The sequence below is a fragment of the Eutrigla gurnardus genome (assembly GCF_963514095.1).
Source record: "Eutrigla gurnardus genome assembly, chromosome: 20".
Taxonomy (NCBI): Eukaryota; Metazoa; Chordata; class Actinopteri; order Perciformes; family Triglidae; genus Eutrigla; species Eutrigla gurnardus.
The window spans coordinates 14,669,264-14,696,323 of record NC_139931.1 but is presented as its reverse complement, the minus strand read 5'-3'; the positions used below and the strand labels follow the sequence as shown (position 1 = coordinate 14,696,323).

General features: G+C 42.7%; 5 protein-coding genes across 13 annotated transcripts in view; 4 read left to right on the top strand and 1 right to left on the bottom strand.

Moving 5' to 3' along the window:
* Window positions 1-877: 877 nt before the first annotated feature.
* On the top strand, window positions 878-5,882 carry chadla (chondroadherin-like a; the record flags this gene model as incomplete). Its single annotated transcript, XM_084037785.1, has 10 exons — window positions 878-1,036; window positions 1,337-1,531; window positions 1,648-1,803; window positions 1,927-2,072; window positions 2,905-3,143; window positions 3,227-3,492; window positions 3,694-4,030; window positions 4,154-4,506; window positions 4,861-5,027; window positions 5,387-5,882. 10 exons carry the CDS (start codon window positions 878-880, stop codon window positions 5,700-5,702), a joined length of 2,334 nt encoding a protein of 777 aa, XP_083893911.1. The 3' UTR covers window positions 5,703-5,882.
* Window positions 5,883-6,304: 422 nt separating this feature from the next.
* On the top strand, window positions 6,305-8,895 carry rbx1 (ring-box 1, E3 ubiquitin protein ligase; the record flags this gene model as incomplete). Of its 2 annotated transcripts, XM_084037230.1 has the most annotated exons (5): window positions 6,305-6,443; window positions 7,342-7,420; window positions 7,616-7,686; window positions 8,448-8,533; window positions 8,733-8,895. In XM_084037230.1, exons 1-5 carry the CDS (start codon window positions 6,366-6,368, stop codon window positions 8,743-8,745), a joined length of 327 nt encoding a protein of 108 aa, XP_083893356.1. In that variant the 5' UTR covers window positions 6,305-6,365. The 2 variants fall into 2 exon arrangements, with proteins under 2 accessions (XP_083893356.1, XP_083893357.1); XM_084037231.1 differs by lacking the exon at window positions 8,733-8,895 and having other exon boundaries at window positions 8,448-8,537.
* A 1,003-nt stretch (window positions 8,896-9,898) lies between these two features.
* Window positions 9,899-15,036, bottom strand: st13 (ST13 Hsp70 interacting protein). 2 transcript variants are annotated; one of them, XM_084037538.1, is made up of 13 exons: window positions 14,880-15,036; window positions 14,353-14,492; window positions 13,714-13,762; window positions 13,529-13,631; window positions 12,860-12,933; window positions 12,658-12,724; window positions 12,460-12,544; window positions 12,165-12,275; window positions 11,931-12,033; window positions 11,582-11,698; window positions 11,369-11,408; window positions 10,901-11,037; window positions 9,899-10,509 (listed from the first exon to the last, which is right to left on the bottom strand). In XM_084037538.1, the coding sequence occupies exons 2-13, from the start codon at window positions 14,460-14,462 to the stop codon at window positions 10,375-10,377; spliced, it is 1,131 nt and encodes a 376-aa protein (XP_083893664.1). In that variant the 5' UTR covers window positions 14,463-14,492; window positions 14,880-15,036; the 3' UTR covers window positions 9,899-10,374. The 2 variants fall into 2 exon arrangements, with proteins under 2 accessions (XP_083893664.1, XP_083893665.1); XM_084037539.1 differs by having other exon boundaries at window positions 10,901-10,989.
* Window positions 15,037-16,264: 1,228 nt separating this feature from the next.
* On the top strand, window positions 16,265-24,002 carry xpnpep3 (X-prolyl aminopeptidase 3, mitochondrial). Of its 2 annotated transcripts, none has more exons than XM_084037520.1 (12): window positions 16,265-16,420; window positions 16,502-16,631; window positions 16,966-17,088; window positions 17,328-17,515; window positions 17,737-17,956; window positions 18,588-18,772; window positions 19,368-19,430; window positions 19,880-19,993; window positions 20,180-20,265; window positions 20,861-21,044; window positions 22,350-22,470; window positions 22,665-24,002. In XM_084037520.1, the coding sequence occupies exons 2-12, from the start codon at window positions 16,562-16,564 to the stop codon at window positions 22,829-22,831; spliced, it is 1,521 nt and encodes a 506-aa protein (XP_083893646.1). In that variant the 5' UTR covers window positions 16,265-16,420; window positions 16,502-16,561; the 3' UTR covers window positions 22,832-24,002. The 2 variants fall into 2 exon arrangements, with proteins under 2 accessions (XP_083893646.1, XP_083893645.1); XM_084037519.1 differs by having other exon boundaries at window positions 16,266-16,420; window positions 16,515-16,631.
* A 564-nt stretch (window positions 24,003-24,566) lies between these two features.
* The window catches only part of ep300b (EP300 lysine acetyltransferase b), a 33,064-nt gene continuing 30,570 nt past the window's right edge, over window positions 24,567-27,060 (top strand). For 3 of the 6 annotated variants that reach the window (XM_084037473.1, XM_084037474.1, XM_084037472.1), the window contains exon 1: window positions 24,567-26,685. In XM_084037473.1, coding sequence (XP_083893599.1) covers window positions 26,592-26,685 — 94 coding nt within the window. In that variant the 5' untranslated portion in view covers window positions 24,567-26,591. The remainder of the gene's footprint in view (window positions 26,686-27,060) is intronic. The other 3 variants (XM_084037476.1, XM_084037475.1, XM_084037477.1) reach the window with 1 other exon arrangement.

The following is a 27,060-nucleotide window of genomic DNA, read 5'->3' as shown; positions in this document are numbered from 1 at the left end:
TATAAATTGAAAGTACAAGAACATGCAAGTACATCAAAACTGAGCATAACTGCTCTTATTGGTTTTTAGTGCAACAAAAATAGATTGATTTCATCCCTGCTCATTAACAGTGCCTTTATAAAAAAACCTCTGATTAGTTTTCTGCACATTATGTTTCCGGTTCCAATTTTTTTGTGACACTAGGTCAATTATGTTAAACGCCCTAATAGAACATACCAAGAATAGACAATTTCTTTATATAAAAATCTGACCAACAAATGCAGTTCTCCGCTGTGTTTCAGCCTCTTAACCAGACAGAAAATGTAAAGCCAAGGTGTTAACTTGCAATGAGGGGGCTCAGGGGTCAGGGGTCATTGGAAAAGAATTTACCAAAGCCTTGTTTGTTAGCCTGCTGGACTGCTGGCACTAAGTGCTGGACTCACCAGGAGTGAAATAAAAAGTCAGCGGCAGATTACCCAGCGCTCAACTGGCAGATTTACAGATAAACCAACTTCAGTTTATGTTACCAAGCAGCCTGTGAGAGGGACGTTCTCCGTCAAGGTAAGTCGGTTTGTTTGTTTGTTTTTACCTGAGTTTGGGTTTTCAGTTTTGACTTAGGGTTGTCTTCAAACATTGTTTTTACCTGATGATTTACCAGATTTAATACAAGACAACACATAAGCAACATTCAAATGTATTTAATGTGTTGTAATGGAATAAGCTAGTAAGAAATCACAAGTAGTACGCATTCATTATATATTATATATATTTTGTTTAAAAGGCTGTTTAGATCCCAGACGCCCAACCCTGGTGAAGCTTGTGCCTGCTTACACATACACTGAATGCTAGAGAGTTTTGACAGCAGCTTTGAATTTTGAATCTTATTTTTCTGCCACAGATGCATTTCTTTTCTGCTGCGGCCATCTTGCTGGTTTTAGCGCCGCGTTCCCCTGTTGAAGCAGGCAAATGTCCCAGAGTGTGCAGCTGCGACCGCACCAAACTCGTGGTCACCTGCGTGGGCAAGAATTTAACAGAGATTCCCCCGACTGTAGATGAGGTGAGAAAAATTCAAATCTGAAGTGTAGTGCCTCACTTTCATTTCACACAAGTGTTTGAGGAAGAAACATTGATTTGCAGCTGTCGACTGGTGCATTTCATGTGTTTCATATATTTGAATCTTTATCCAAAAGGAATTGGGTAAATGTTTCCCTTTTTTAAGACCTCTCGCATGCCATCCGTTCTGTTGTACAGTAGCAAGAAGAAGATAAGTATGCTCAAGGGCTTCCCTGCTGGTCCGGTCTTTAACTGTTAATCACCTCTGCTTCGCATCAATCCTCTGCTCTGTATTATCGGACAGATTACACTGAAACTCGACCTGAGAAACAACAACCTGCAGGTGTTGCCCAGAGGGGCGTTCATCCTCACCCCTTACCTCACCCACCTCAACCTGCAGCGCTGCAACATTATCAAGGTGAAGGAAGGCGCTTTCCGGACCCTGGGTCGTCTGGTTTCCCTCAACCTGGCCTACAACAAAATAGACATCCTTTATCAGGTAAGAGGACAGGGCAGGACTCCAAGAAACTGAGTCGATACTTTCAACAATGGTTTGAAACATTTGACATGCTCTAATTTTCTCTTTCCCTCATCTCCATCTCCTACCTCTGACAGGAGTCCTTTGACGGCCTCTCCTCCCTGAAGGAGCTGCACCTGGATCATAACCGTGTGGAGGAGATCCAGCCTGGAGCCTTCTCACAGCTCGGTTTCCTCAACATGTTGGCCCTCACCCACAACCTACTGGTTTACATCCCCAACATGGCCTTCCAGGTACTCATTACACACAGACATTCAAACAAAGGCAAGTCGTTGCTGCACACACACATTATACACACACACTCCACGATGAATGTTTGGAAATGTGGTCCCACAGAGATCTGCCTCCTCTTCCAGGGCCTGCATAACATCAAGTGGCTTCGTCTCAGCCATAACTCCCTGAACAACTTGGCCCACGAGGCCTTCGCTGGACTGTTCGCCCTCAGCCGCCTCAGCCTGGACCACAATGAGCTGCAGTTCTTCCCCACGGAGACCATGACCAGGTCGGACCAGCTAAAAGATGATTATGTGCATTATACAAGTATTTTTTTAACATTCTAATGGGAAACGGTGCTTTTGACTTCCCAGCAGTCTGTAGGAACAAATGACACAAATGAAGCATAACTAGTGGCAAAGTGTTATTGGCAAACAAAACTGAAAATAGCAACAAGTATGAGACCAGTAAGAGAAATAAGTAGGCTGAGATCCTTATTAAGATTCTCCTTGAGAGGACTACTGACAGAAATGTACAATCTGTCAATTTTTTCTACAACAGTTATAACATGTCTGACCACTTTGGTCCAGACTGAGATATCTAAACAACTTTTGGATGGATTCCCATGAATTTCCTCACAGACGTTGATGAAACCCTGAAGATGAAGCATACGGTGATTCCCTGAATCCCTCTGGTGCCACCAGGAGGTTGACAACTAGATGGGCTGCCATGACATTGCAGACATTCATGTTCCCAGAGGATTAATTGACAGATATTTCGATTTATAATGTGATTTTAGGGTGCATACGGTATTAATTTAATTACCACGGATTATTTTGGAATGTAAACCTTCATCTTTTGGGCCCCTGAGGGTCCTAGTCGCTAGTCCAGCCTCGATGTGATGTATAAAAACAAACAATCTCAGATTGATTTGTGTGTTTTCTTTAATTGTTTCAGTTCTGGTTATAAGATATAGGGTGAAGAGTCACAGTAACAGAGGTAATGCAAACAAGCAAACTCTTCAGATGCAACAGAAGGGAGAAATAACACGTAACGAATATCAAACGACTGTAAATGTGACCCTGGCCCTGTGTGTCATTCCCTCTCCTCTCCTTGTAAAGACTCCCTGAGGTTACGCGCCTGGACATGAGCCACAACCCCATGACCTACCTCGGGGAAGAATCCGTCTCCATGGCGAAACTTAAACACCTCTACCTCGACCACATGTCGCTTCAGGACCTGTCAGATCAGGCTTTGTCCAGGGCCCCCAGCATCTCCCACTTGGACCTCAGCCACAATCAACTTCATTACCTGGAGCCCCTCTCAGGCCCCAAGGAGCTGGTCAGCCTCAACCTGACAGGTGATGATGATTGGACACAGGGGATAATAACATGCAATATTTCATCTTAAATACATCCTGATCATTAGTAATGTCTCCTAAAGGCAACCCGGTGTACTGTAACTGCTACATGCGGCCTCTGAGGGAGTGGGCGGGCGTCGGTGGAGTGAAGCTGCTGGGAGCCTGCGCTGGACCACCTCACCTCTCGGAGGAGCCGCTGCAGGCCGTGGTTCCTCTGGATCTGCGCTGCCGCAGCAGAGGGGAGGCATTCAAGGACGAGCTTGAGAAGGATGAGGAGAGCACAGGAAGCATTCCACCCACAGCCAAGCCCAAGCAGAAAGTCAAGTGTCCAGTTAACTGTGACTGTGATGTGAGTGTTTGACAGCGCACCTCAACATTAGCTGCTTTGCTTTTCTCTGTACCTAAAGTGTGTCCTAAATGTCAGGTTTAAATTTAAATATAGTTACTAGAATGAATGAAATGTCATCAAGATAATAAGTGTAGCATCTCGTTGTATTCTACACCCATTAAGATGTTTATAATATTTCAATCTGATTTTAACCCTCCCCAGATTGAAGCCCAGCACGCCACATGTGAGGGTCTGGGTCACACCAAAGTCCCACGAGGCTTCCCCACCAAGACGCAGCTGCTTGACCTCCGCAGCAACCACTTCCATAACCTTCCTGCTAACAGCTTCGCAGGAGCCAGCCAAGTTGTTTCTCTCCATCTGGAGTTCTGTAAAATCCATGAAATTGAAGAGGGGGCCTTTCGGGGAATGAAAAGCCTGTTTTATTTGTATCTTTCTGACAATGACCTCACATCCTTGGAGCCGGGAGCCTTTGCTGGAGCCCCCGAGCTCACCTACCTACATCTGGAGGGGAACCGACTGGTCCAATTCCCCGGATCAGGTGAGTGGTTAGTCAATTAAAGTGTGGCTGTATGTAATTTATAATCATTTCCACAGTACATATGAATTATAATCACATGGCAAACTGAAAGCCATTTTCTATGTCTTTGTGTCTCCCCTGTAGCCCTGGCACGCTTACCAAGTCTCTTTGTGTTACACCTGGAGCAAAATGCCATCTCCAAACTAGAGCCCACTGGTTTATTGTCCTCCGGAACCCCTAAACTCAGGGAACTTTACTTGACCAACAACACCATAACTGCTATTGCCAAGGGTGCTCTGGACTCTGCTTTCCTAGGTACACTTCACCTGGATTCAAATCAGCTGACGGAGATGCCGACCCACGCTCTGTCCGGGGCCCCTAACCTGGAGGAGATCAACCTGTCTCAGAATTCAATTCGCTGGGTGGGACCAAATGCTTTCAAGCCCATATCCCAAAGTCTGAAGAGGCTTTACATGGATAAGATGGGCATGGAGAAGGTATGAGACAGTATTTCCCTTACTTTTAGTGCCCTGTGCATCATGAACTTTTTGTCTTGTGTTTTTATTTTATCACGTTATTTTCAATTACAAGGTGCTGAATGGACACTTTGAGGGATGGATTTTGAGTGTATGCTTATTGTTTTTTGCTAGTTGTTGGGGCAAGAAAATCCAAATGAATGTTAAAGAGGAACTGGGACTCTATCTTTAGAACTAGACAACCAATCAATGGAACAAAAATAACAGTAATATTAATTATTGGATTAATATTATTCGGGGGGCCATACCCATGCAAACAGCTCAAAAATCAGGACTTATTAGTGATCAGCCTTTTTAATTGTGACCACCGTTCAGATGTCCAAGTCCGCTCTGGCGGGTCTGGGCCCAGGACTGAGGGCTCTGACTGTCAGAGGAAACCAGTTGGAGGAGCTCCCTGATCTGAGTCCACTCACCGGCCTGGAGGTGGTCGACCTGCAGGATAACCCCCTGCTGTGTGACTGTCCTCTGCTGCCGCTACGCAGGTCAGTGCAGGGATTTCCTGGAAGTAGAGTTTATGCAGATCATTTTTGGAGGAGAACGTTTTCCTAGCCCTTTGGGAATGAGCTGTATTCAGCTAATTACATTTTAGTGAGTTTTTGAAAGTTTTGTCAGCAAGGTAGTGCAGTTGGTCGTGAGATTGTGAACTTGCATCACTACTGCTATAGTGTTTCTGAGCAACACATTCAATCCCTATAAACTACAGGGATCTACTGTTTAGCTTAGCCAGAGGAAAGAGGAAAATAAGTGAATGTAGCTACAGTGGCAGATAAAGCGTTATTAAAAACGAAATGATTGATTATAATTATTTGCTTGTCTGTCCCGGTCCGTGTCTGTCTATCAGGTGGATGGAGAATACAAGTCTGGAGGTGATGGCCACCTGTGGGCACCCTCCTGAAATGAGAGGTCAGAAGGTCAGGGACGTCAATGTGTTCACATCCTGTCCAGAAAGTGGCCCTCCCCCAGATGAGAAGGACGTTACGGCCCCAAAGCCACCAAAAGTGAACAAACCCAAAGCCCGCATCTCGAAGACCCCTGGAGCCAAAGCTAGGCCCGCAAAGCCCAAAGCTAAACTACTCAAACCAACCAAGAATACGCCTCAGAAACCTCAGAGGAAACTTATGGCACAAAAACTGACAAATAACAAGAAGACATTTTAATAAGTGAATATAACAAATTGAAAGTGTGAAGAGAAGAAAAGAAAAATTAAAGTGCTTAAGATTACAACTCTGTGAGAAATTGCATGCACTAATAACCATCCAAGCATAATCAACACAGTAAAGATTTTTTTTTTAAAGAAAATAAAGAAGCAACCTACCCAGGCTGTTGCTTACCCAACCATGCAGGTGGTAAATGTGAAATGTGGTCGGTTTTGTGTTTTATACTTTTTTCTTTTTTTTAATATAATCAAGACACTGAAGGCCGGTGTCCATTATTTACTGCCTGTATTGCCCTTCAGCAAAAATGCTATTATCCAACATACATCAAAAACATCATTTACATATATAGCACTAGTTTTGAACGTGTGCGCAGCAAGGGGTTCCATGGTGTAATGGTTAGCACTCTGGACTCTGAATCCAGCGATCCGAGTTCAAATCTCGGTGGAACCTGAGTTTTGTTTTGGTTTCAATGCACCATTTACGTTATATTAATGGCAATTATATATTATGCATTATTTTTAAGCAACGTAACGTAATCAATTCCTCTCCAGAATTGCAACAGCATGACACAAACGACTACAATTTTAGCACAATAATCACCGGCGGAAATGGCTGTAGTTCTTCCGGGTGACTTGCTCGTAACGCCGAATTTCTCCTTTCAAGATGGCAGCAGCTATGGATGTAGATACTCCGAGCGGCACAAACAGTGGGGCTAGCAAGAAGCGTTTTGAAGTTAAGAAGGTAAGATTGCCAGACGTAACACGGTGTCGTGTTGTAAAGAAATAGTTAATATGACTGCAATCACAAATGACCACTAATTTGTCTTCTTACATGTAACTAGTCCGCATACCTGCCGTTAGCATTCTGGCGCTAACTATCTGTAGCCTTCCTTTAGGACGGTAACGTTAGCTAGCTAACTGTTAGCCACAAATGGGGCATGAATTTGCACTTCGCTTGCGGGGAACAACAACAACAACATTTTATGATATAATGGAGATCACTCAACACTCATCTGCCCTCATCACGATGGGACCAACGAACAAAAGCCTCCTCAACGTTTACATTAAACCTAACGTTAACGTTAAACATTTAAGCTCTTACCTCGGCGAGCTAAATTAGCTTAGCTAAGCCGCATTTCCGGAGATTGACAAACACCGCAAAGAGTTTAAAGCTAGTTTTGTCTTCAGTAAGACTGAATATATCATCCCATTCAAATGTAATATCGCTCTATATGTTCTACTTAAAACATGGTATAGGCCTATTTTTGCTTTTAACGAACTAATACTGATTATTAGCGTTAAACATTTTAAGAACATTTTGGGGAACCCAGGTCCATCAGTTAACTAGTTGATAGTTAGTTAGTTAGTTAGTGACATTAGCTATATACATGTTGCGCAATGATGTGACGCAATGTCAGTTATACTAATGTTTCAGTGACAACGATGTAAACAGTTAACGGTATCGGTGCGAGGATGTCTCAGATGATATGATGCAATTCATATTTCACAGTCAAACGCTTGGGTTTATTTCGTGAGGCGACAAAGAAATACAATTCAATTAAAAACAAAAACAAAAATTGTCACGGTAATAAATGTGTTGGGTCAGTCATTGTTTGCCTGTGGTTCTGATTTCCTAACAGTGGAATGCTGTGGCGCTTTGGGCCTGGGACATTGTGGTGGATAACTGTGCCATCTGTCGGAACCACATCATGGATCTCTGTGAGTTCACTTTCACACAGTTTGGGACTCACTCTTGTGCCACAATATTCAATTCTAAAATGACTTGGTAGAAGCTGTGACAGTGAAGTGCACATCGATGACAAGCTGTCAGACTCTAATTGACATTCATCCTTGGACACTTTGGTCTGTGTGGTGAAATTACAATGTTGACACATTTCTTTCTTTCCGTCTCAGGTATAGAGTGCCAGGCGAACCAAGCGTCTGCAACCTCTGAGGAGTGCACTGTAGCTTGGGGTGTCTGCAATGTGAGTACTCGCCTCCTAATGTGTATCACTGGTCAAGTTGATGAGGGCCCTCAAATGCTAAGCTTCCCAATGACCGGTTTTCACAAGGTCTATGAGGTTTCCCAGTATCAGAAACACTTAAGCATGTTAGACTGTAAAACGTAGAAAACATAGATTGTCATGATTGGAATATTACCGTATTACAGGGCCCTGCGCTTCAAATGTGGCTCAACAAATCCAGGCTAACATGTTGTTAGGAGGCTAACATGATCAAGAATTTGGTTTTAAAATAGAAAATTGATAGTTTTTTTTGAATAATTAGCTTAAAAAGGCTTTTGAAGAATCAAAATCACAATCGGTTATAATACTAGTGTTTGTTGTTGAGCTGACAATTGTGTATCACAGTACAAGTGAAATGACCCTATGTCCTGTCCATTGTACGTCAGGTTCTTCTTTTTACAAATGTTAGCCAATAATAGAACAACGTGAGTTTAATAAGGGAAATCTGTTATGATTTACCCAGGGCTAATGCACTTAAACAAACAAATTTGAATAGTTTTCAAGCATTTACAGTCAGTATGCAGCCTGGAGTAACTCATGCATTTACTAACATTACTGATGCAGACAACCATTTTACAGTAATTAAGTAAAGAACTGAATTGCCAACAAATAATTTAAACTTATTAGCATTATTTATTGGGGAAATTAAAGAGAATGTTAACAGTTGAACTGTTGCCCTGTCGTGTGTGTATTTCTACCCAATTTGATTTTCTGTTTCCCAGCATGCCTTCCATTTCCACTGTATTTCCCGCTGGCTGAAAACCAGACAGGTTTGCCCTCTGGACAACAGGGAGTGGGAGTTTCAGAAGTGAGTATCAGTACTTGTAGATTCAGATGCATTGCTTTGGTATGGTCTGGTAAATGTACATGGATTATTGTCGCAATGCAAATTCATCTTACTTTGGTTACTCATTTGTTGCTTTAGACATTGAAACATGAATATTTCTTGAAATGAGCATCTGTATTGACAGTCCCCTCTCTCTCTCTGCCTTGTTTTTTTTTTACAGATACGGACACTAGCTGTGTTATTGCTTTTTCTTGGCTACAAGCATCGCCCTTACTGCTTCTCTGTTCCCCCTGCTTGTAAGCCTTGTTGTTATTTTACACCCACGTCTTTGTTATGGTATGTTGTAAGTACGCTAATAAACATGACCGTTGTCACAAAACAAACCGTGTTTTTCTTGTGCCGGTAATCAGGACTTGTGCCGGTAATCAGGACTTGTGCCGGTTCAGTGTGCTACTTTGTGAAGCAGCCAGCTGCTGAAGTAACATGGTTTCATTTTGGTGGAGAGAAAATTGTGCTCAGTGAGGGGAATTAGCTCTGTCAGATCAGCTTTGACCAAGTGATTCACGGCTCCATGAGAGTCGGGACCCACCATGCGTCTTTAGAGCTGTAATCCTCTGGCTGAAAGACAGATGTCCTGTGAGGATTAGTGGCCTGGTGACCCACTCTCCCTCCGGGACGATTTATTCTGCAGCACCTGTATGAACTTGCTTTTATATTCAGTTTCTGTTGGTTGGACAAGGAAGGAATTTGATGACGTACCTTTTTGTCTTTATAAAATGTGGATTTTGACATTTGACTGTCGAAACAATTGACTGGGAAATTTGGAACATTAAACTAAGCTCTATTTCTGATTAAATACATTTAAAAAGATTAGTCTGTCAAATACTGAAAATGCCCATAATTTCCCAATGTGATGTCTCTAAATAGCTTTTTTTCCAACGAAACCCAAATATTCAAATTTGCATGAGCAAAAAGCTGAAATATACATGTTGGCAGTTCATTAATTCATTATTGAAATGATTTACTTTGTAGTATAGTTTTAGATTGCTCCCAAAATTATCAAATTGCACCCATCTCATTCAGTAAAACCAGTTTCATCAGGATAAGACGGTTTCTTCAAGTGAGTCATGTGAGAGGTTGAAACTAACACGATACATTGATTTATACTAATACCTCAGCTCACAATGAATGAAACTCTACATATGTGCTGCTTTTAATGTGTTGCTTGTCAAATCCGATAGTTAAGCTTAAAACTCTGCTTTCTGGGTTGAGCGAAGGTCCTCTTGGATGTTAATGTGCTATGAAATTAACTCATTGAATATTTGTGTTAAGTCGTGCATGTTTTTGTATAAAATCAGCTGTCTGAGGAAGAAAATGTCAAACCTGTTATGTAGCACAGAGGTTTTATTATTGTGAAACGTTTTTCCAGTAGGGTCAGACATCAAGATCGGTGACTTTCTTTTGCATTTAAAATAAACCATCTGATAACAAAAAGATCCAACAGTTGTGTGTGAGAGTTCAGCTCTGTTCGGAGAAAGGAAAGACCTATAGCTTAACCATTGTACGGTATTAAATGGCTGTAAAAATGTTGACATGTGAACTCATGTCTTAAAGCAAAAACTCCCAATTTAGCTTTTCCAGATACAGGTTAAATATCAACCCGTGGTTAAGTAAAGTCCCAGCTGTGGTGTTGCTAAGTACTAACAGGCTGATTAAGAACATTTCAAAAGTTGCCTAACTTTCTCTACATGACACCAGTCACCCACACCCGTTTGATCTGCACAGTGGAATAATTGTTGAAAAGTGTTATGGCTCTCCAGATCGATTCACAACAGATCCACTCATCTTTGGTCCTTTCCCGTCTATGGCTGTGGTGGAGCTCCAAATTTGGAACTCAGCTTGGTGACAAGTGCCATGATTTTAGGGTTGTTCTGGTACTTGGAGATGTTGGCTGGGTTCTGTGCCACATCCTGGAAGGCAGTCATCACCTCAGGGTCCTGGAGGTTAATATGGAGTGAAAACAGGGTCAACTTTATTCATGTAGTGCATTTCAAAAAAAGACGTAGCGTCATGAAAAGTAAGTTCTCCAAACTGTGTCACCTACTGTAGGTAAATACCCAGACCATGGATATGTACTTCATCTAAACCAAAAAACTATCCCTTTAACAGTTGTCTCCAGCTCAGCATCTCTCCACAGCTCCATATCCCTCTGCATCAATTTTAATTGATGTAATCTCAATATTCTCATCTAACTCTGGGCAAGAAAGCAAATAAGTGTATGTCTCAAAATGTTGACCTATTTCCTTAAAGATCTGCATAATCGTAGTCATGGGGAATATCAGTGGAAGTGGTGGGATGTAAAGGATTAATGTTCAGCAGTTGAGTCACCTTCATAGCGTTGAGCAGCTCAGGATCCTTCAGGAGTTCACCGAGACCAGGCATGCCAGCGGGGGCTCCGCCTGGGAATCCACCAGGAGCTCCGCCTGGGAATCCAGCAGGGGCTCCGCCTGGGAATCCAGCAGCACCTACAGAAGAATAATTTATTATTACACAGGGACCAATCAAATCTGTCGAATAAATCAATGATGAATCCCAACAGCACGGAAAAATACTTTGGAATTTTGGTGGCTGAAGCTGTAAATACAATCCTCAGGAGAAACTAAGGACAGCTACAACCACATGACTCAAAAATATCTCGGCCTTTAATTGTTAAGTACAGGATTTCCACAAACGACACACTAAACACCACCCAGTGATAGTAGTAATTTTCCTGAATCATTATCTTTCCATTTGCTTCTCCTTAAAGTGACATCTCATCCCGTCATGGAATGAACCAGCTTGTTTCTGCTCTCCTACCTGGGAAGAATCCTCCCCCAAACTGTCGCCCTTCTTCCTCCTGTCGAAAGGCAAAAGAGTAAGATGAGTTTATCATCTTATTTGGAAAATGTTGATGGCAATGTTTGTTGTCTGAGTTGGGATGTGGAAAGTTGACAGTGTAGGAAGAGTAGTTCAACTTAAAAGGGGATATCATTTATGATATTTGTAAGTGTAATCCCTACAGCAACCCACCCTCTGGGCCCTTGCATGCTCCTCTCTTGCTTTCTTTATCCGTTCTTGTTTCTCCTTGACCTCCTTCTCTTCTCTCTTGCGCTCGTATTTACGTCTGTGCTCCATGATTCTGTTGGCCTAAAAAAAACAAAATGGGGAAACGTGACAAGAATCAGCTTTGAGTCTCTATTTGCCATTAGTGGCTTCTGGAGCCCTAGTCTGATCAAACGATTCATCAGCATTAACATCATGAACACATCACAAATATGAAAACTCATTCTGAGCTTGCACACATTAAAATAATCACGACAAACGCATTTAAAAAGGCTGAACATTGTTTTTTCATTTCATGTTTGCTCTGGCATCATACCTTAGGCTGGACCTCCTTCAGCAACGCACTGGCGTCCTCGTCATAGTCCAGTTTACAAGCTGTGGCCAGGTCCTTGGCTGCCTCCTCCCAGTGGCCCAGCAGCCTGTAACGCACACACAGCATAAAATACACATACATAAAAAATGCACAAATTCACTGACAACTGAATGCTTTGTTAGTTCATCCAGAACTAACAGGTACGTAATGTCACGTGTGTGTGTATCAGAAATGTACCTGTGAGCCTTTCCCCTCCACTTGTAAGGCTGTGCAGAGTCTGGGTTGATGCTGATGGCTCTGTCACAGTCTCGTATGGCTGCATTCGGTTTCTGCATCTGAATGAAGACACTAACACAGGGAAGACAACTGATTACAGTCATTCATAACAGGAGGAGCCATGAGCAAAAAGACACCCTGTAAACACTCTAAAATGCCATTTATTATTTTTGAACAACAAAACGGAGCCCAGCTGACTGATACTTTAATGCTTTTCCATGGATAACCCGAATGAAAAGACCCTGAGGACTCTCACCTTGCCCTCTTGGCGTACATGATGGCTACGCAGGGGTTCAGCTTGATGGCTTCAGTAAAAAGATCCAGAGCTTTTTGCAGATCACCTGTAAGACAAATCAAATATAAACTGGTATTACAGAGATCATAAATCTAGTTCAATATTGACTGTCTTTCTATTTACATTTGCATGCACTATCTGAACAGAATACCATCCTACCTTCTCCTAGAGCGTTAATGGCTGCCATCTTTTTCTCATTGGCCTGGTCCATCAGCTCCTCTGTGACCTGAGGAAATGTATGGACACCAATGTTCAATCTAATCCTGGCTAAAGTGGTAAAGACAGTTATAATATACCGAGTATATCTGAGTAACTATATGCATGATTAATAGATGAACTAAAGAAAAGCTCAACATTTAACCTCAATGGTTTCAAAATCTCCCATCTCCTGTGGTTCATCAGTGTCTGGTTCGATCACTCCCTCATTGTCCATTTCTGAAAAAGATCCAACATTTACAATAAGCTCTTTTTGGGACTTACAAAGTACACCCATTACTTTGAAAACATGATGTACTCTTCACAGTAATAAGGATGTATAGACAATAAGGTAGGTACAATAATTTTCATCAAATAAAACAAATAAGCTGAGAAAAGACATCTTGATTCTTGATACTGTCCCAACCGGCAAACTCTTTCCCTCTCAGTGACAATAATAAACAAATCGTCAAAAAATAATAATAAACATACAAATTACAATGAACTAAAGCAGTGAGTAAAAAAATAGGGTATTTTTTGCGAGGTGCACATGTTTATAGAATAAATTAGAGACCGACTACTTGACTTTTTTTTATTAAATACCTGCATTGGACCTACAGTATATGTGCGAGAGTTAGAAGAGAAGATTGACACCACTCTTGTGTCTGCATGGTAAGAATGAAGCTGGACTCAGCAGAAAGTTAGCGTGACTTAACATGAGATTGGAAAAAACTAGCATGGCTCTGTCAAAAAGGTGAAAAAAAACCAGTGTAATCACACCCATAGAACCTTGTTCCCCGAGGCCAGAGCTGTGATAAAAGAAACAAGTGTGTACCTATATCACTTTCCTCAGACAGTACAGGAGGTTCTGGCTCAGGAGGAGGAGCTGATGCAGGAGGAGGAGCTGATGTAGGTGGAGGGCCACAAGGACAGCCACCCTAAAAGTCAGAGAGCAATCCATTACATGGAAGCTAAAAGATACTAACAACAAATAGCATAAAAAGGATATGTATTTGTCACCTGGCATGGCTTCTCTGTCTTGGGTAGGGGAGGGATTATTGCACCCATGCTGCAATATAAAATTACAGAGAACAATTCAGTGAACAAAACCAGGGCTGTGACTTTTCAGGTATTTTATTTGTTGGATAGGCCAAAACGGATATTTAAATATGGTTGAACATTTTTGCTCAATACAATTCCCCCAGAAAAATCACAAAAAACACAAATTCAAATGATAATAAAAACAGACCTATAGGTGACAGGGTTATGGATATTGTCAAAAAATGTTGAATAAATGGCTTTGCTGGTTCTTGATTAACGTTGCATAAGATTATTCACACACACACACACACACACACACACACACACACACACAGACACACACACAGACACACACACACACACACAGACACACACACACACACACACACACACACACACACACACACACACACACACACACACACCCTTTGTGATGTTTTCTTTTTTTACTGGAAGGTGGGCGGGACTGGGCACGTGTTGAGCATGCTGTCGGTTTGGGACTTTATTTAAGTAGCTTTCTTTAGTCACATAATTGCGTCATAAACTCTATATGAATGGATCGCTGTACAGTGCGTTTACTGGTTGGGGCAACAGGTTTGCTCCCGATGTGATACTGACCCCAGTAACCAGGTCCGGAAGAAGCTCATCTCTGGAAGGTGCAAGAGCTCGGGACTGGACTCGCACATCTGCACGAAGCCCTTTAACTCCGACACTTTCCGTGGATCCATGCTGCTATCTCACGTCCAGCACACAGCGCGCTGCCCGTGGGGGGAAACCAGAAAGATATAATTAACGACTTGGCCAAGTCGGACTTTGTTTACGCGTTCAGGTCCTGACGCTAATGGCAGCGTCGGTTAAGCTAGCTATGCTAACGTGCAGCGGTTGGACGAGCGTGAGCTACATCCTCACTCTGTTCACTCCGCGCTTCACACTTACCCAACGATACGTGTAATTCGGGGGCTAACAATTCGCATCAACGGTTATGTCAACGGTCACAAGCCCGAAGTTTCTGGAAATGTGAATAAGTCCGTGACGCGGCAACTGACGCATGATAACGTCTTAAGCTAGCTGCAATACGGGCCGTAATTTGTGAAAATCAATAGGTAGCTGCTGCTATGGATGTTAGTAATCGAAAGTTAACGCACCTGATCGAAGATGTGACGTTACACCGTTGACACCCTAAAAGTAAACCCGCCGAGGAAAGTAGCAGTTGATATTTCTGTATCGCTAACTCTGCTTCACTGCTAGTGGCGTCGCTCCTGTTTCCATTCAGGCGAGTTGTCGGACAGACTGACAGGAATATTGGGGATTTGTTGCCCTGAGTCAGGCCCGTCAGGCAGTTTCAAGTACGCAACCATCACAGCTACTGGAGTGTTGTATTGTTATCATAGTGGTTTATTCCAAACGATTTTAAATCAGACATTGTTTACTGGTTGAAAAAGCATTTTCTACACTACCAGTTTAAATTATGAATTATTCACAATTGAAAACCTCATAAAAGCCTTTTATAAACTTTGACCCCATGCCCATTTCGTTGGTGGAGCCTGCTGTGAAATGTAAGCTCAATATAAATTCCCTGAGAAAAAAACATTTAGAAGAGACACAATACCTTCATGTAAAGTGTAAGCGTTGCCTTATTGTTGTTAATTACCCATTTTTCTTGTAAAATGGTTATATTGGGGGGCAATGCAGTTGAAAAGAGTCTACAAACTGTATTTAACCAGGTTAATCTTAGTGACAGAGCAATCATGACACACACTACTAGGAACTGCATACTAGGAGTCCATACTTGTATATTCTATAGTAATCCTATTGTACAGAAATGCACAAAAAGCACCACATCTGGGGCTGAAAATGTTTGATTAAACCACAGTTCTGAGTCCCTTTTGGAAATAATTGAGGGTATATATTCATGACCAGTTTTTGAATTTTTACAAACTCAGTGGAAAATAATGGGCTTGGGGCTTTGTGGCCCAGACAGGCTGAATAAGTGGTGAAAGAAGGCTATTGAAATGTTGAAAAAGAAATGATTGGTTTTGGTCTTTTCAAGGGATTTTAACAAAAATATAGAATCTTGCCACGCCTTATTTATTTAATAATCTTATTCCCAATATCACTTGAATGCGCCACATAGAAGACTTGGAAGAAAAAAGAGGATGTAAAACTATCAAACAAGACAAGTGAAAGTAGTTGGCCGAGGAAGTGGTTTACACTATTTTATACATACTGTCTACAGGCGAACACTTGGTATTTCAGTAGGAATGCGTCAAACTGGTTTATGTGAGCATTGTTAGGTTGATGAGTCTGTTGTGTATGTAATCATGGATTGTAATCAATCTGAAAAAAGAAAAGGAATGTATGCAAGAAGATTATCATGTTGTTTTAGGATTAGCCGGCTGCAACATGAGACCGGATACAGCAGGACATCCCGCTATGTTTGGGACATTTTTGACACACGTTGTATTGGGACATCCTCAATTTCAATCAGGCAACAGTATGGTAGCCGGGTACTGGCACAGTCCGCCAATCATTTCAAAGGAGGCGGGGTTAAGCGTTTCTGCCTGGGAAGCAAAACTGAGGGATGCAATTCCCCCTTGAACTTAGCAAACATGGAGGCATCAAGCTCGCGAGGCTAACTGTCAAGCAAATAGAAGTACAGCCGTTATACGTGGGGATTTGAACGTTGGTAAGTCGCAACAACACACCGTCACGTGTCTCCGTGAATATCCAGCGTTGGTCGACTACTCGATAATTGACCGACTGTTGGCTCACTTCCACAGCGGGACGACATGCGGTGACCGGTCTGTGTCCTCCAGTTGCAGCAGCAATGTTGCCCTCAGCCAGCACCGTGGTCAGGTCTGCTGTGAAGCTGCTGTCCCCGCGACACTGGGGTCGAGGTGAGCCCAGTCTGCTGCTGTTACGTTTTCTCTGTACTTAAGTACAATTTCAAGATACTTGTACTTAAGTTGAGTATTTAGGAAAACCACATTCACTATATTTTAAGTGATCTAATCAAAAGGACACATAACTTATATAATTGTGAAGAAAAATAATGACGTTCTGATCCACTGTAAGGCCCACATGATGATTAATCGTCCAGTTATGAGTTTCTACTGTGCAAAACATAGTTTGACTGCCAATGAAACATAATGAATGGTTAACGCAACTGCATGCAGCATTGTTGGCAGCCAGTTTAAGACTATGTGCTGTCTGTTGTGCTGCTGTCTGTAGGATGTGTTCGGTGCCCCTGCAGAAATATTTCTGTGAAACCAGGAGGTTTGAAACCAAAGAAGCTTCCACCTCGGTACCTGGGCCAGCCCAGCCCTTTTACTCACCCACACCTCATCAAACATGGTAAGTATCGTTTACAATTGAATGCTGTGTATTTATCTATTTAGGGTTTTAGCATTCATAGAGAGCTGATGAGAGCTGTTGTAGACCACAGGCAACTATTGTGCTTTACACATTCCAGTCCATTCATTACTCTACAACTGCATGTGTCAAAGTTATTCTAATAAATAATAAGAATACATCAAGGAGTGCAGTGTAAATGTTTCTGATGAAGCCCCACGTATGTGATCTCTGCCCCTCAGGTGATGTGACTCCAGGCCTGAGCCAGGTTGAATATGAGCTCCGCAGACACGGGCTGGCCTCACTCATTGAGGCCCAGTCGGACAGGCTGGGACCCTCTGCCCCCTCTAGCAACCATGTGGTCCTTGTGTTGTCCCATCCGATCCGCTATATGACCAATGACATCCCTTATCCCTTCCACCAGAACCAGGTGCATGTTTGCTCTCTTGGTCAAAAGTTGTATTTCTTTATATTAAGTTTCAACTTTGCCTTTGTGGGTTTTTAAATGTAACCGGAAACAATATATATGTTCAATAGCAACACCTTATTTATTGTTCATTATTGTTGACTCTGCTTGTACTTTTTTTGTATTACTGAATTGTAATTTTAGCAAGACTTTCGTAAATTAACTTGGATCCAAATTTTCCCCAGGATTTCCTCTACCTGAGTGGCATCCTAGAGCCTGACAGTGCCTTGGTTCTTCATGGGAAAGGACGACCAGACCAGGCCATCTTGTTCGTCCCCCGCAGAGACCCGGGGAGAGAGCTGTGGGACGGGCCGCGGTCAGGGAAGGATGGGGCGGCTGCTTTGACTGGCATTGAGAGAGTTCATAGCACAGAGGAACTGGGTGTTGTGCTCAAGAGCCTTAAAGGTGGGTGGATTGGAATGTGAGGATGCATGATTTCTTTTTTTTTGTGGTATTGTTGCTTTATTTGAACAGGCACACATTGACTTGATTTATTAAGCCTGCCCGTCTTGTTTACTGTTGCTACACCTCGAGCATTCTGTTCTAGCACTTAAAAAATATTGAAGTATCGATATGATATGGATCCTGATCCAATGGCTGATGGGCTGTCAGCTAAAATGGAGTTTCTACCGCGGCCATGCTAACGTTGCAACCTCTCTACCATGCTTCCACGCTACTAATGCAATTAGATTTCTATAACAGCTGTAAAGCAGACCTTGAATTATGAAGCTAAATTTGTTAACAGCCTAACGGATCTAGATCCAGTAAGGTTCCTACTCGGGGTGCTGCTCTGCTGCTGGTGTTAGTCGGATCCACCCGTCGCTCCTCCGCAGTCCAAATATGGTCACTTCTGTTCGTTGGTTGCAAAAATTAAAAAATGTCAATGGCCAAAATCCTGGATGCTGAAAAACAAAACGCTGAACTTAAGGCTTCAGTTAACAGACCAACGGGTGCCGTCTCGATGACTACGTCCACTTCTTATATACAGTTCTTTAACTTCACTGTTACTATCTCTCTACTCCGATTCCTCTTTCAGGCACTGTGCTGTGGTACGACAGCTCTCAGCCTGCCCACCCTCGGCTCCACCAGACTCACGTGGGTCCTGTGCTGGAGGCAGGGCCGATGCCGCACTCTCTGAGGCCCCTCATACACTCTCTTAGGGCCGTCAAGAGCTCAGCAGAGGTGGCGCTCATGCAAGGAGCAGGTCACATCACAGCACAGGTTGGTGCATACATTACTGTGTCCTTTTCATAATAGTTAATAATTTGTTGAAGGAAAGTGGCTTACTAGATCATTTACGCACAGATACATGACATTTGACCTCTGCATTCTAAGCATTAGGAGCACTAGCAGTGGGCAGCAGTTGTTATTGAACAGTCTTGGCGTTACAGACTGAGCTACAGGTGCTCTGTAAGGAATGACCTTGGGTGAAAGCATTGGAGCATTTGTTGTCTTTAGTTAGTGTGTGTTATGTTTCCTTATGCAATAGTGCTTCCATGTGAGTGACTTCGTAATTGAAGGACATCCTTAATTCATTACCCCGTCTGAGACTCTCAGTGAATTGTGTGTTTTGACCAAGTAGGAATATCCCAACCTATTAGGAGCTGGGTAACATCTGTGAGATTTTTAAAAATGGTCAGAGGAAATGTTTCTGGTCTGCTTTCTAGATCCACACCTTTGGTGTTTTCCGATCTGTATGAGGCTTGTCTGCAATTCCAGAATAAAACATTTTGTACAGTTTCATTCTGCAATATTTTCATTATCCTGTATTGTTATATAACAGTGTTCAGCTCTCACTTGAATCCTTGTCTTTCAGGCATTTAGGAGGACGATGGCTCTGTCTCAAGGTGACATAGATGAAGCTGTGCTCTTTGCTCAGGTAATTGAAAATATTTGATGAGTATCTGGTAATAATGGAATTTACACAAATTGCTGACTTCTTAACTTATGTGGAATAACTACCTGTATTTCCAAGATGGCAGTTTATCAAAATGATATATTTTATTCACAGATGAGGGACAATCCAAGATTGTTTTTTAGCTTTAGATGGCTAACTAATCCATAACCTCATCAGCTAGCTTTACCATGATGTAGCTCTGTTGTTTCAGCTGTCTCTTACAATAAGTCTGACGATAGCTTCTAGAGCTCAGAGATTACCATCCCAGAGGGCAGGTACTGCGGTTTGGTTTATAGAGCTTTTCTTCTGTAGTTACTGCAAACAAGAAATAATAACAGAAATTGGACAATATAGAAAACCACAGTAATGAAGCTCACAAGGCTTTTTAATTAAAAAAAAACAACCTAAAAATCTTTAATGTTCATCTTCAGTTTGATTTTGAGAATCGGATCCATGGAGCCAACTTCCTGGCCTATCCCCCTGTTGTTGCTGGAGGGAATCGAGCCAATACTCTGCACTACATAAACAACAACCAGATTATCAAGGTAACGAAGGTGTCCTCTCACATAAGCGTTTTTGGGTAACTAGAAAAGAGCTATATAAAACCTATGTATTGTTATTATTAACATAAGATGCAATGAACATCCCCTTTTAGCATTCTGAATAATAGTTATGCATGTTTTTAATTTTGATTCTCTCATTAACCCACTCATTAACCCCCCCCCTATCAGGATGGAGAAATGGTGCTGCTTGATGGTGGCTGTGAATACTTCGGTTACGTCAGTGATATCACTCGAACGTGGCCAGTGAATGGAAAGTAAGTCTGACAGAATAATCTCAAACGGTTAATTGTGCTGCTCATAGAAAAATGATGTTTATAAAGTCTATTTATGCATTTTTATGTAGAGACTTGCAAAGTGTGCTGCAATTATGCTAGTTGTTTTCTAAATGCAGACCATATAAGGGCCCTTCCCAAAATCAGAAATGCATCATTTTTCCTCTTACCTGTAGTACCATTAAGCACCTACGTGACTCCACAGTTCATTTTCAAATATATTAGTTTGGTGCTGTGAGCACCTCAACCTGAGTGCATATAGTTCCATTATACTGGAAACAAGGACCTCTGTACGACCGATATCGTACCAAAACTAGCTTGATGAATAGCACACGTTATTTATTTTTATTTTTTGGTGAACTGTCCCTTTAGCTGAAATCCATCTGTTCTTTACATTAGTCATCAACTTTGAATTCTTCAACATTCTTTCAGATCTTTTCCTCACTACATATTAACAGTTAGTTTTATGTCTTGATAGCTTTATAATCCCATGTCGGGCCTTTTTTTTTTAAATACGTTTTTGTGAGACTTATTCCAATGACACCCAACACCTCCACCGTCTGCTGTCCACCACCAGATTCAGCCCTCCTCAGGCTGAGCTGTACGAGGCTGTCCTGGAGGTCCAGCGCTCCTGTCTGTCTCTGTGCTCCGCCGGTGTCAGTCTGGATCACATCTATAGTACCATGCTGGCTCTGTTGGGACGACAGCTCAGGCGGCTAGGCATCGTCACGGCCAGTACCAGTGAAGCTGATGTACTAAAGGTAATAAGGAGGGAAATACACAGGCCGGTAGGCATTCCTGTGCCTTGTCCCATATGAGGAGCAGTTTTGTGAAACCGGATAAGTAGCTCTTGGCTTTTGGAAAACAAAGTTGCTGCCAGTAACAACATTTCTCAAGATGACTTATTAGTTATTTACTGTGCAATAAAGTAACGTCTCCCAGATCCAAATATTAATGCTACTTAAATATTCTACTAGGGATGAATAAAGAGTTTCTGATAAATAACTACAAGATCATATTGCCCTCTGCAGTAAACTTGCACCTGTTTACAGACACATGCACACACACAGTATTTAGATTTTTTATATTGCTTATGTTAATTGTATCTTGCCCGGCTGTTGAACACCAATCAACCACACCAGAGGAAGTTGTAAGACTATGGAAGTATCATCAGTGGGCATGGATTTTTTTGGTTTATGTATGTCTTCGTCAGTAGTTTGCCGTCAGGATATAGCCATAAACGCCAATATAAATGATGAATTTATCTAATTACAGCCTCCATGTAACACAATATGCTCTGTAAATGTTATATAATAGAGGCATTAATTTCCTGTGGTGGATCTTTTCAGGGAAATAAAACCAAAACCAATATGCCAAACCAAAGCTGAATGTAAATTTACTCAACTGGTACAGCAAAAAAACAAAAGGAAATGGCTTGTTGGCATCTGGATTGACTGGCTAGCTGCTGATGGGGATCCACTGTGAAAGATGTTCATACAAAGCTGGTAAAATAGTCAGCCTCAAGTGCATTTCGGTTTAGTGTTAATTATCAATTGTTAGCATGCTAACACGGTACACTAAGTTGGTGAACACGGACAATATGATACATGTAAGCATCAACATGTTAGCAAATTCACTTGACTCCTGTTGATGTAGAGCCAATTACTTGATACACTTGACCTCATTGCTCATAACAGATGCTGATGGATGTCATCCCCCTCTCTCCCCCCTTTCACACTCACTATCTCAATAAAAGGACAAAGGACCTAAAAAATTAAATAATAATAATAGTGTGCTTTTTAACGTTACATTTGGGATTAAAACGATTCAAATTCAAATGTTTTATTGCATGTTTGCATTTGTCTTTACCTTTAAAATTGTTGTTTAGACGCCCCTGGATTCAGCTGTATTGGTGATCCGATGAGAATCATTCCCCACTGTGAGCGGCAGTCGGTTGCACCTACATTTCATGTCATTAATGTTTAGAGACAAACTGCGGCTACTCTGGGACAACGGCAAACCTATACAACCGCTTGAAGCTTTAATTGTGTTACTGCTCATCCCAGGCGGCACGGCGGTTCTGCCCCCACCACGTTGGGCATTACCTGGGCATGGACGTCCACGACACCCCTGAGCTGTCCCGCTCACAACCTCTACAGCCAGGAATGGCCATCACTATAGAACCAGGTGAACACAAACCTTTTGAATACTGTGTGTGCAGCTGTTGCTGTGTGAAATCATCAACCATTCCCACCATCCCTCCCACTGACTGTGATGAACAGACCCAGGCCCTCATTACATATTATCTAGTCTATATTCTCTGTTAAGTTTCACATGATTTCTTTCATCAATTCTCCACTTTAATCCTTCTATTGTCACAGGGTTGTACATCTGCGAGGACAATGACCAGGTACCGGAGCGTTTCCGTGGCCTGGGCATCAGGATTGAGGATGATGTGGTGATACAAGACAAGGGAGACCCCCTGATTCTGTCCTCAGATGCACCAAAGACCATTGCTGAGGTAGAGAAGGCCTGTGTCCAGAGATAGGGCAGTGAGAGACAGACAAGTGACCAAGTGAAACATGGCATCGGTGGCAGAGAGTGTGCTGTGCTTTTCTGTCTCCACGGTGATGACATCATCCGGCTCAGGGCCCAGGTACATGAAAAACTCTGTTTTTTGTCTCAGTAGGCCTCAAAAATGTTGAAAGATCATATAATTTATTGTCTAACGATGTTTGATGAAACCAATTTCATGTTTGTAGTCTTAAATGGTGATTGATGCAGAGCTCATCCAAATTAATGGTGGGTTTAGTTGTGGGGTAAATGGCTACAGTTTAGCTTTGGAGCCGACACACACATACTACACCGAAAAATGGGATTAAATGACAGGGCTACAGCAAAACCACATGGAGACTGATCTTGATCATGTATAATACATCCATCTAGTGTTGTGACGGTGCTATCAGTGGGTGAAATCTGATGCTGAACTATAATCCAGAATACATTCATCTGCATCATTTTTAAACCTATTTGCTCAACCACTATTTTTTTCAGAATGACCACAGGCATGCCAGGATATAATTGTTTGTTTGTTGTCTCGCACAAAAAACTGTGTTAAGCCTAAAAACAAACACTTCATTTGTCTCCTACACACAAATCATATTTTTCTAAGCTCATGCTACTGTACAAAAAGATCAAGATACCAAATGATCAACATTCACTCACGAAGCTGCAGGAAGGACCAGAGCATGTTGAATCAACAGACCACCATGTTCATGCTCACAAGTGATGAATAAAGCTGAACCTGTCCTTAACCGCTGCTCCTGATAAACCTGGAATGATGGTAGTGATTACACATTGAAATCGCTTCAAAAGAGAGGAGTTTGTGTGTGTTGTCTGTGTGTGTGGGAATTTGGTCTTTTCAGCAGATGGTTTAAAGAAAATGTGTTTGTGTGTTAAAAGAAATCTCGGAGCACCCATGTACTGAGGCTGAGTCCTCACTGCAGCAGCCCCAGATTATAATCCAACCGGCCCTTTCTGCATGTCATCCCCATCTCTCTCCCCCTTTCATTCTCATGCTGTCCTATCCCAATAAAAGGCAAAAAGTCCCCAAAAAATAACTTAAAAAAAACTCTGTAACTTACCAGCCCATTTCCATTTAGTTTTTGGTGATCAAAAGGAGTTTTTTAAAAATAAAGGTCTGCATGATTTTTGTTTTATTCGTGGTAAATGTAGCTGAGTACATTGGTAGAGTATTTTTACGTTTGATACGTACATTTTTGCACTTTTGCTGTTAATACTTTTGTATTTTTTCACGAGACAAATTTAAAGCAGTAATATGTAATGGCTTATTTTTACACATTGGTCAATGATCTGAATACCATCACTGGTAATGATTGAATGGAAAATGTAGCGGAGTCAGCAGTATATTTCCCATTAAAATGTATTGGTGTAAATGTATAAAGTAGCATAACATGTAAATGTCCATGTAAAGTACTACTATTACTTTGTAGAGTAAATGTAGTGGGTTACTCTCCACCGCTGGTTGCTGCTGTCTTTGGCAGAGCAAGGCAAACACGGAGCGTCACCGTCCCCTACAGATTGTAATCGGCGACGCCGACAGCGAACGGAACTGGTTTCCGGACAATCCCGAACACCTACGAAGACAACCTGCCCTCTTCTTCCCTTCCTCCCTCCCTCCTCGCCTTCACGCCTAATGTTGCTGTACCTCCAACCCTCCCCCCGTATCAGAGGAGTAGAAACAACAAGCCGCCATTTTGTTTGTGCGGACAGACCGTCAGAAACAGGAGGAGATAACCGAGAGAAGGAGCGACTCCGGCAACCGACGGCAGCCACTCCGGGAACCACCGGGGAAAGGAAGCGTGGCGAAATCCCGTCCGTGTTATCAAGAGAGCGAGAAAGCATCACCGAAAAGATACGTCAGTGGAGGGAAAACCGAGTCGGTGATATATAATAGATCTATATGTATGCATGAGAAGGAAACACTCCGAAAAATCCAAGGAAGGGGGTGATTTACGGAGCGGAGACGGCGAGGAGAGGCGGAAGAGGGTCGAATAGTCTCATTACGAGGAAAAAACCTGCGAAACGGGGAAAACATCAACATGAAAAATCATTATGTGTCCGTCGCGGAGGAAGGAAAGAGTCCGCATAGACAATTATATAAATAAATTGCTGCCGGGCAGAAGGGAGAGGTGGAAAGAAAGACGGGTTTAAAGAGAAGGGGGGGAAATTGCCAGGATCAACACGAAGGGGGGCATTCTCCATCACAAAGAGTCAATGAGAGGATTTTGTCAGCCCAAAATATTTTACGTGGGGGTGTCAACATTAGTGTGCCGATCTGAAGCATTCCACTTCCGAGACAGCCATAATTTCTTAGCGACCCATCGTCATTTTTTTTTTAAATCACATTTCCTCCCGTCGCCCTCGCTGTGCGCCGGGATTCCACATTAACGTCTTTTTCTCTTCACTTGCATGGTCAATGCATCGGCAGTGAGTGACGGGTAAAAAAAACTATACATATTTATCATTCTTCTCATCTGAAATTTGAAAAGTGCTGAAACCAAGCGAAAGCCGGGGGAGGAACCTCTCGTGGAGCCCGAGATAAGTAACCCCACATATCGTCTTCTGCAAAATAAAACTAATTGGATCAATCTGACTGCCCGCTGATTGGCAATTAGCGCTGTGATTGCCCTGAAGAACTATGCTGTCAAAGAAGCCTGCATCACAATCGATTGCACGAAAGGAGTGATTATTATCGGGGACAATATTTTCTATTTTGAACCTTTGCCATTCCTGTCGACTGCAATAGACTTAATCGCGCGAATAAAAAGGGGTGGGGGGTTGCAAAAACCAAATGTGCAAATACGAGACCCAGTGCCTTGCATGGTCAAACACTTAAGTGCACATTATAGTTAGCATGTACATGCAAAAGGAAAAAGCACGCGTGTGTAGATACTTTCGCAACATAGTTTCCTTTTTATCTGAGTAACTTCAAGTGTGGGACTCATCTTTCTGCAGAACTGGTATTTACACTCGCTGTTCAGCCAATGCAAGTCTTTTTCCCCCCTCAGTGTTGGGCTTGAGAGTACCACTCACGCTCTAATTGCATTTTTGTGAACTACTGCCGGTGGTCTCCGCACACCGGTTGGCTACCTTGCTGGTCTGGAAACGCAGCGGAATCGTTGGCTTTGACAGCAGTGAGATGTCTGGTCAGGCGAGAGAAACGGTAAACGCCACCGAGGATCTCGTAACTGTTGCATGAGAGAGAGAGGGAGAGAACGACCTCCAGAAGTCAACGCTCACTGCTTTGTGGTTTTTTGGGATCACAATTGTCATTTCCGTGTCTCGACCGAGACTCTCCACTGGATCGTTTCAGACCTGAAATACAGGATTTCTCCGCCGACTATGGCGGACGGGACCGAGCGCGGCGCGGAGGACGGATCTCGGGACAGTTTTCGTGTCGCAGGAGAGGCTGCATGAGGTTGTCAGAGGGCCGCACGCTTTCCCTTTTTTTGGCCGACTCCACCTTCCCACCTCCTCCTGTTCAAATTTGCTAAGAAACTAAATCTCCGACAGGGGAGGGCGACTGATATCTACTGGGAGGAATAAACCGAGAGTACTGTGGGGGGAAAAGGAGTTCAGCATCGCTCTCTTCTCCCCTACCGCCCCCCCGAGCGGCGGGGACGTCCAGAAGCAGTTCTTAAAGGGATCAGGAGACGCAAATAAAGGAAATACGTTTGCCCTCCGTGGATCTACGGCACGTTTTTTTTTTTTAATTCGTCAAAAATATGGCCGATAATGTCCTGGAGTCCGGCCCGCCTTCAGCCAAGAGGCCCAAGCTGTCTTCTCCAGCTCTCTCGGTGTCTGCCAGTGATGGAAATGGTAAATATTATCGCATGCGTTTTACCTAAAACACGAAACTAGCTTCGACCGTTGGTGTATGTGTTGCCGGTCAAGTCTCTGTAGAGCTGCACAGCAACTTAGTTGGTCTGTCACACAACTGCACCGCAACCAATGCTTGTAAACATAAATCTGTTTGTTGCTTCGTGTATATTAAAACGAGTCTGTCTGAGACTGGTTTGCTACGGAGAAATCGTGGTGTGGTGTGCTTCGCGAGAGGAACAACTTTCCTGCGTGAATGTTTTGATGCGTTAGCCCCCGACATGCTAACTAGCTAACGTAACTAACTACGAGATCCACTCCAAACAATGGAAGAGTCGAGTCACTCCAGTTTGCATCAAGTTGTCTAGCTACTTT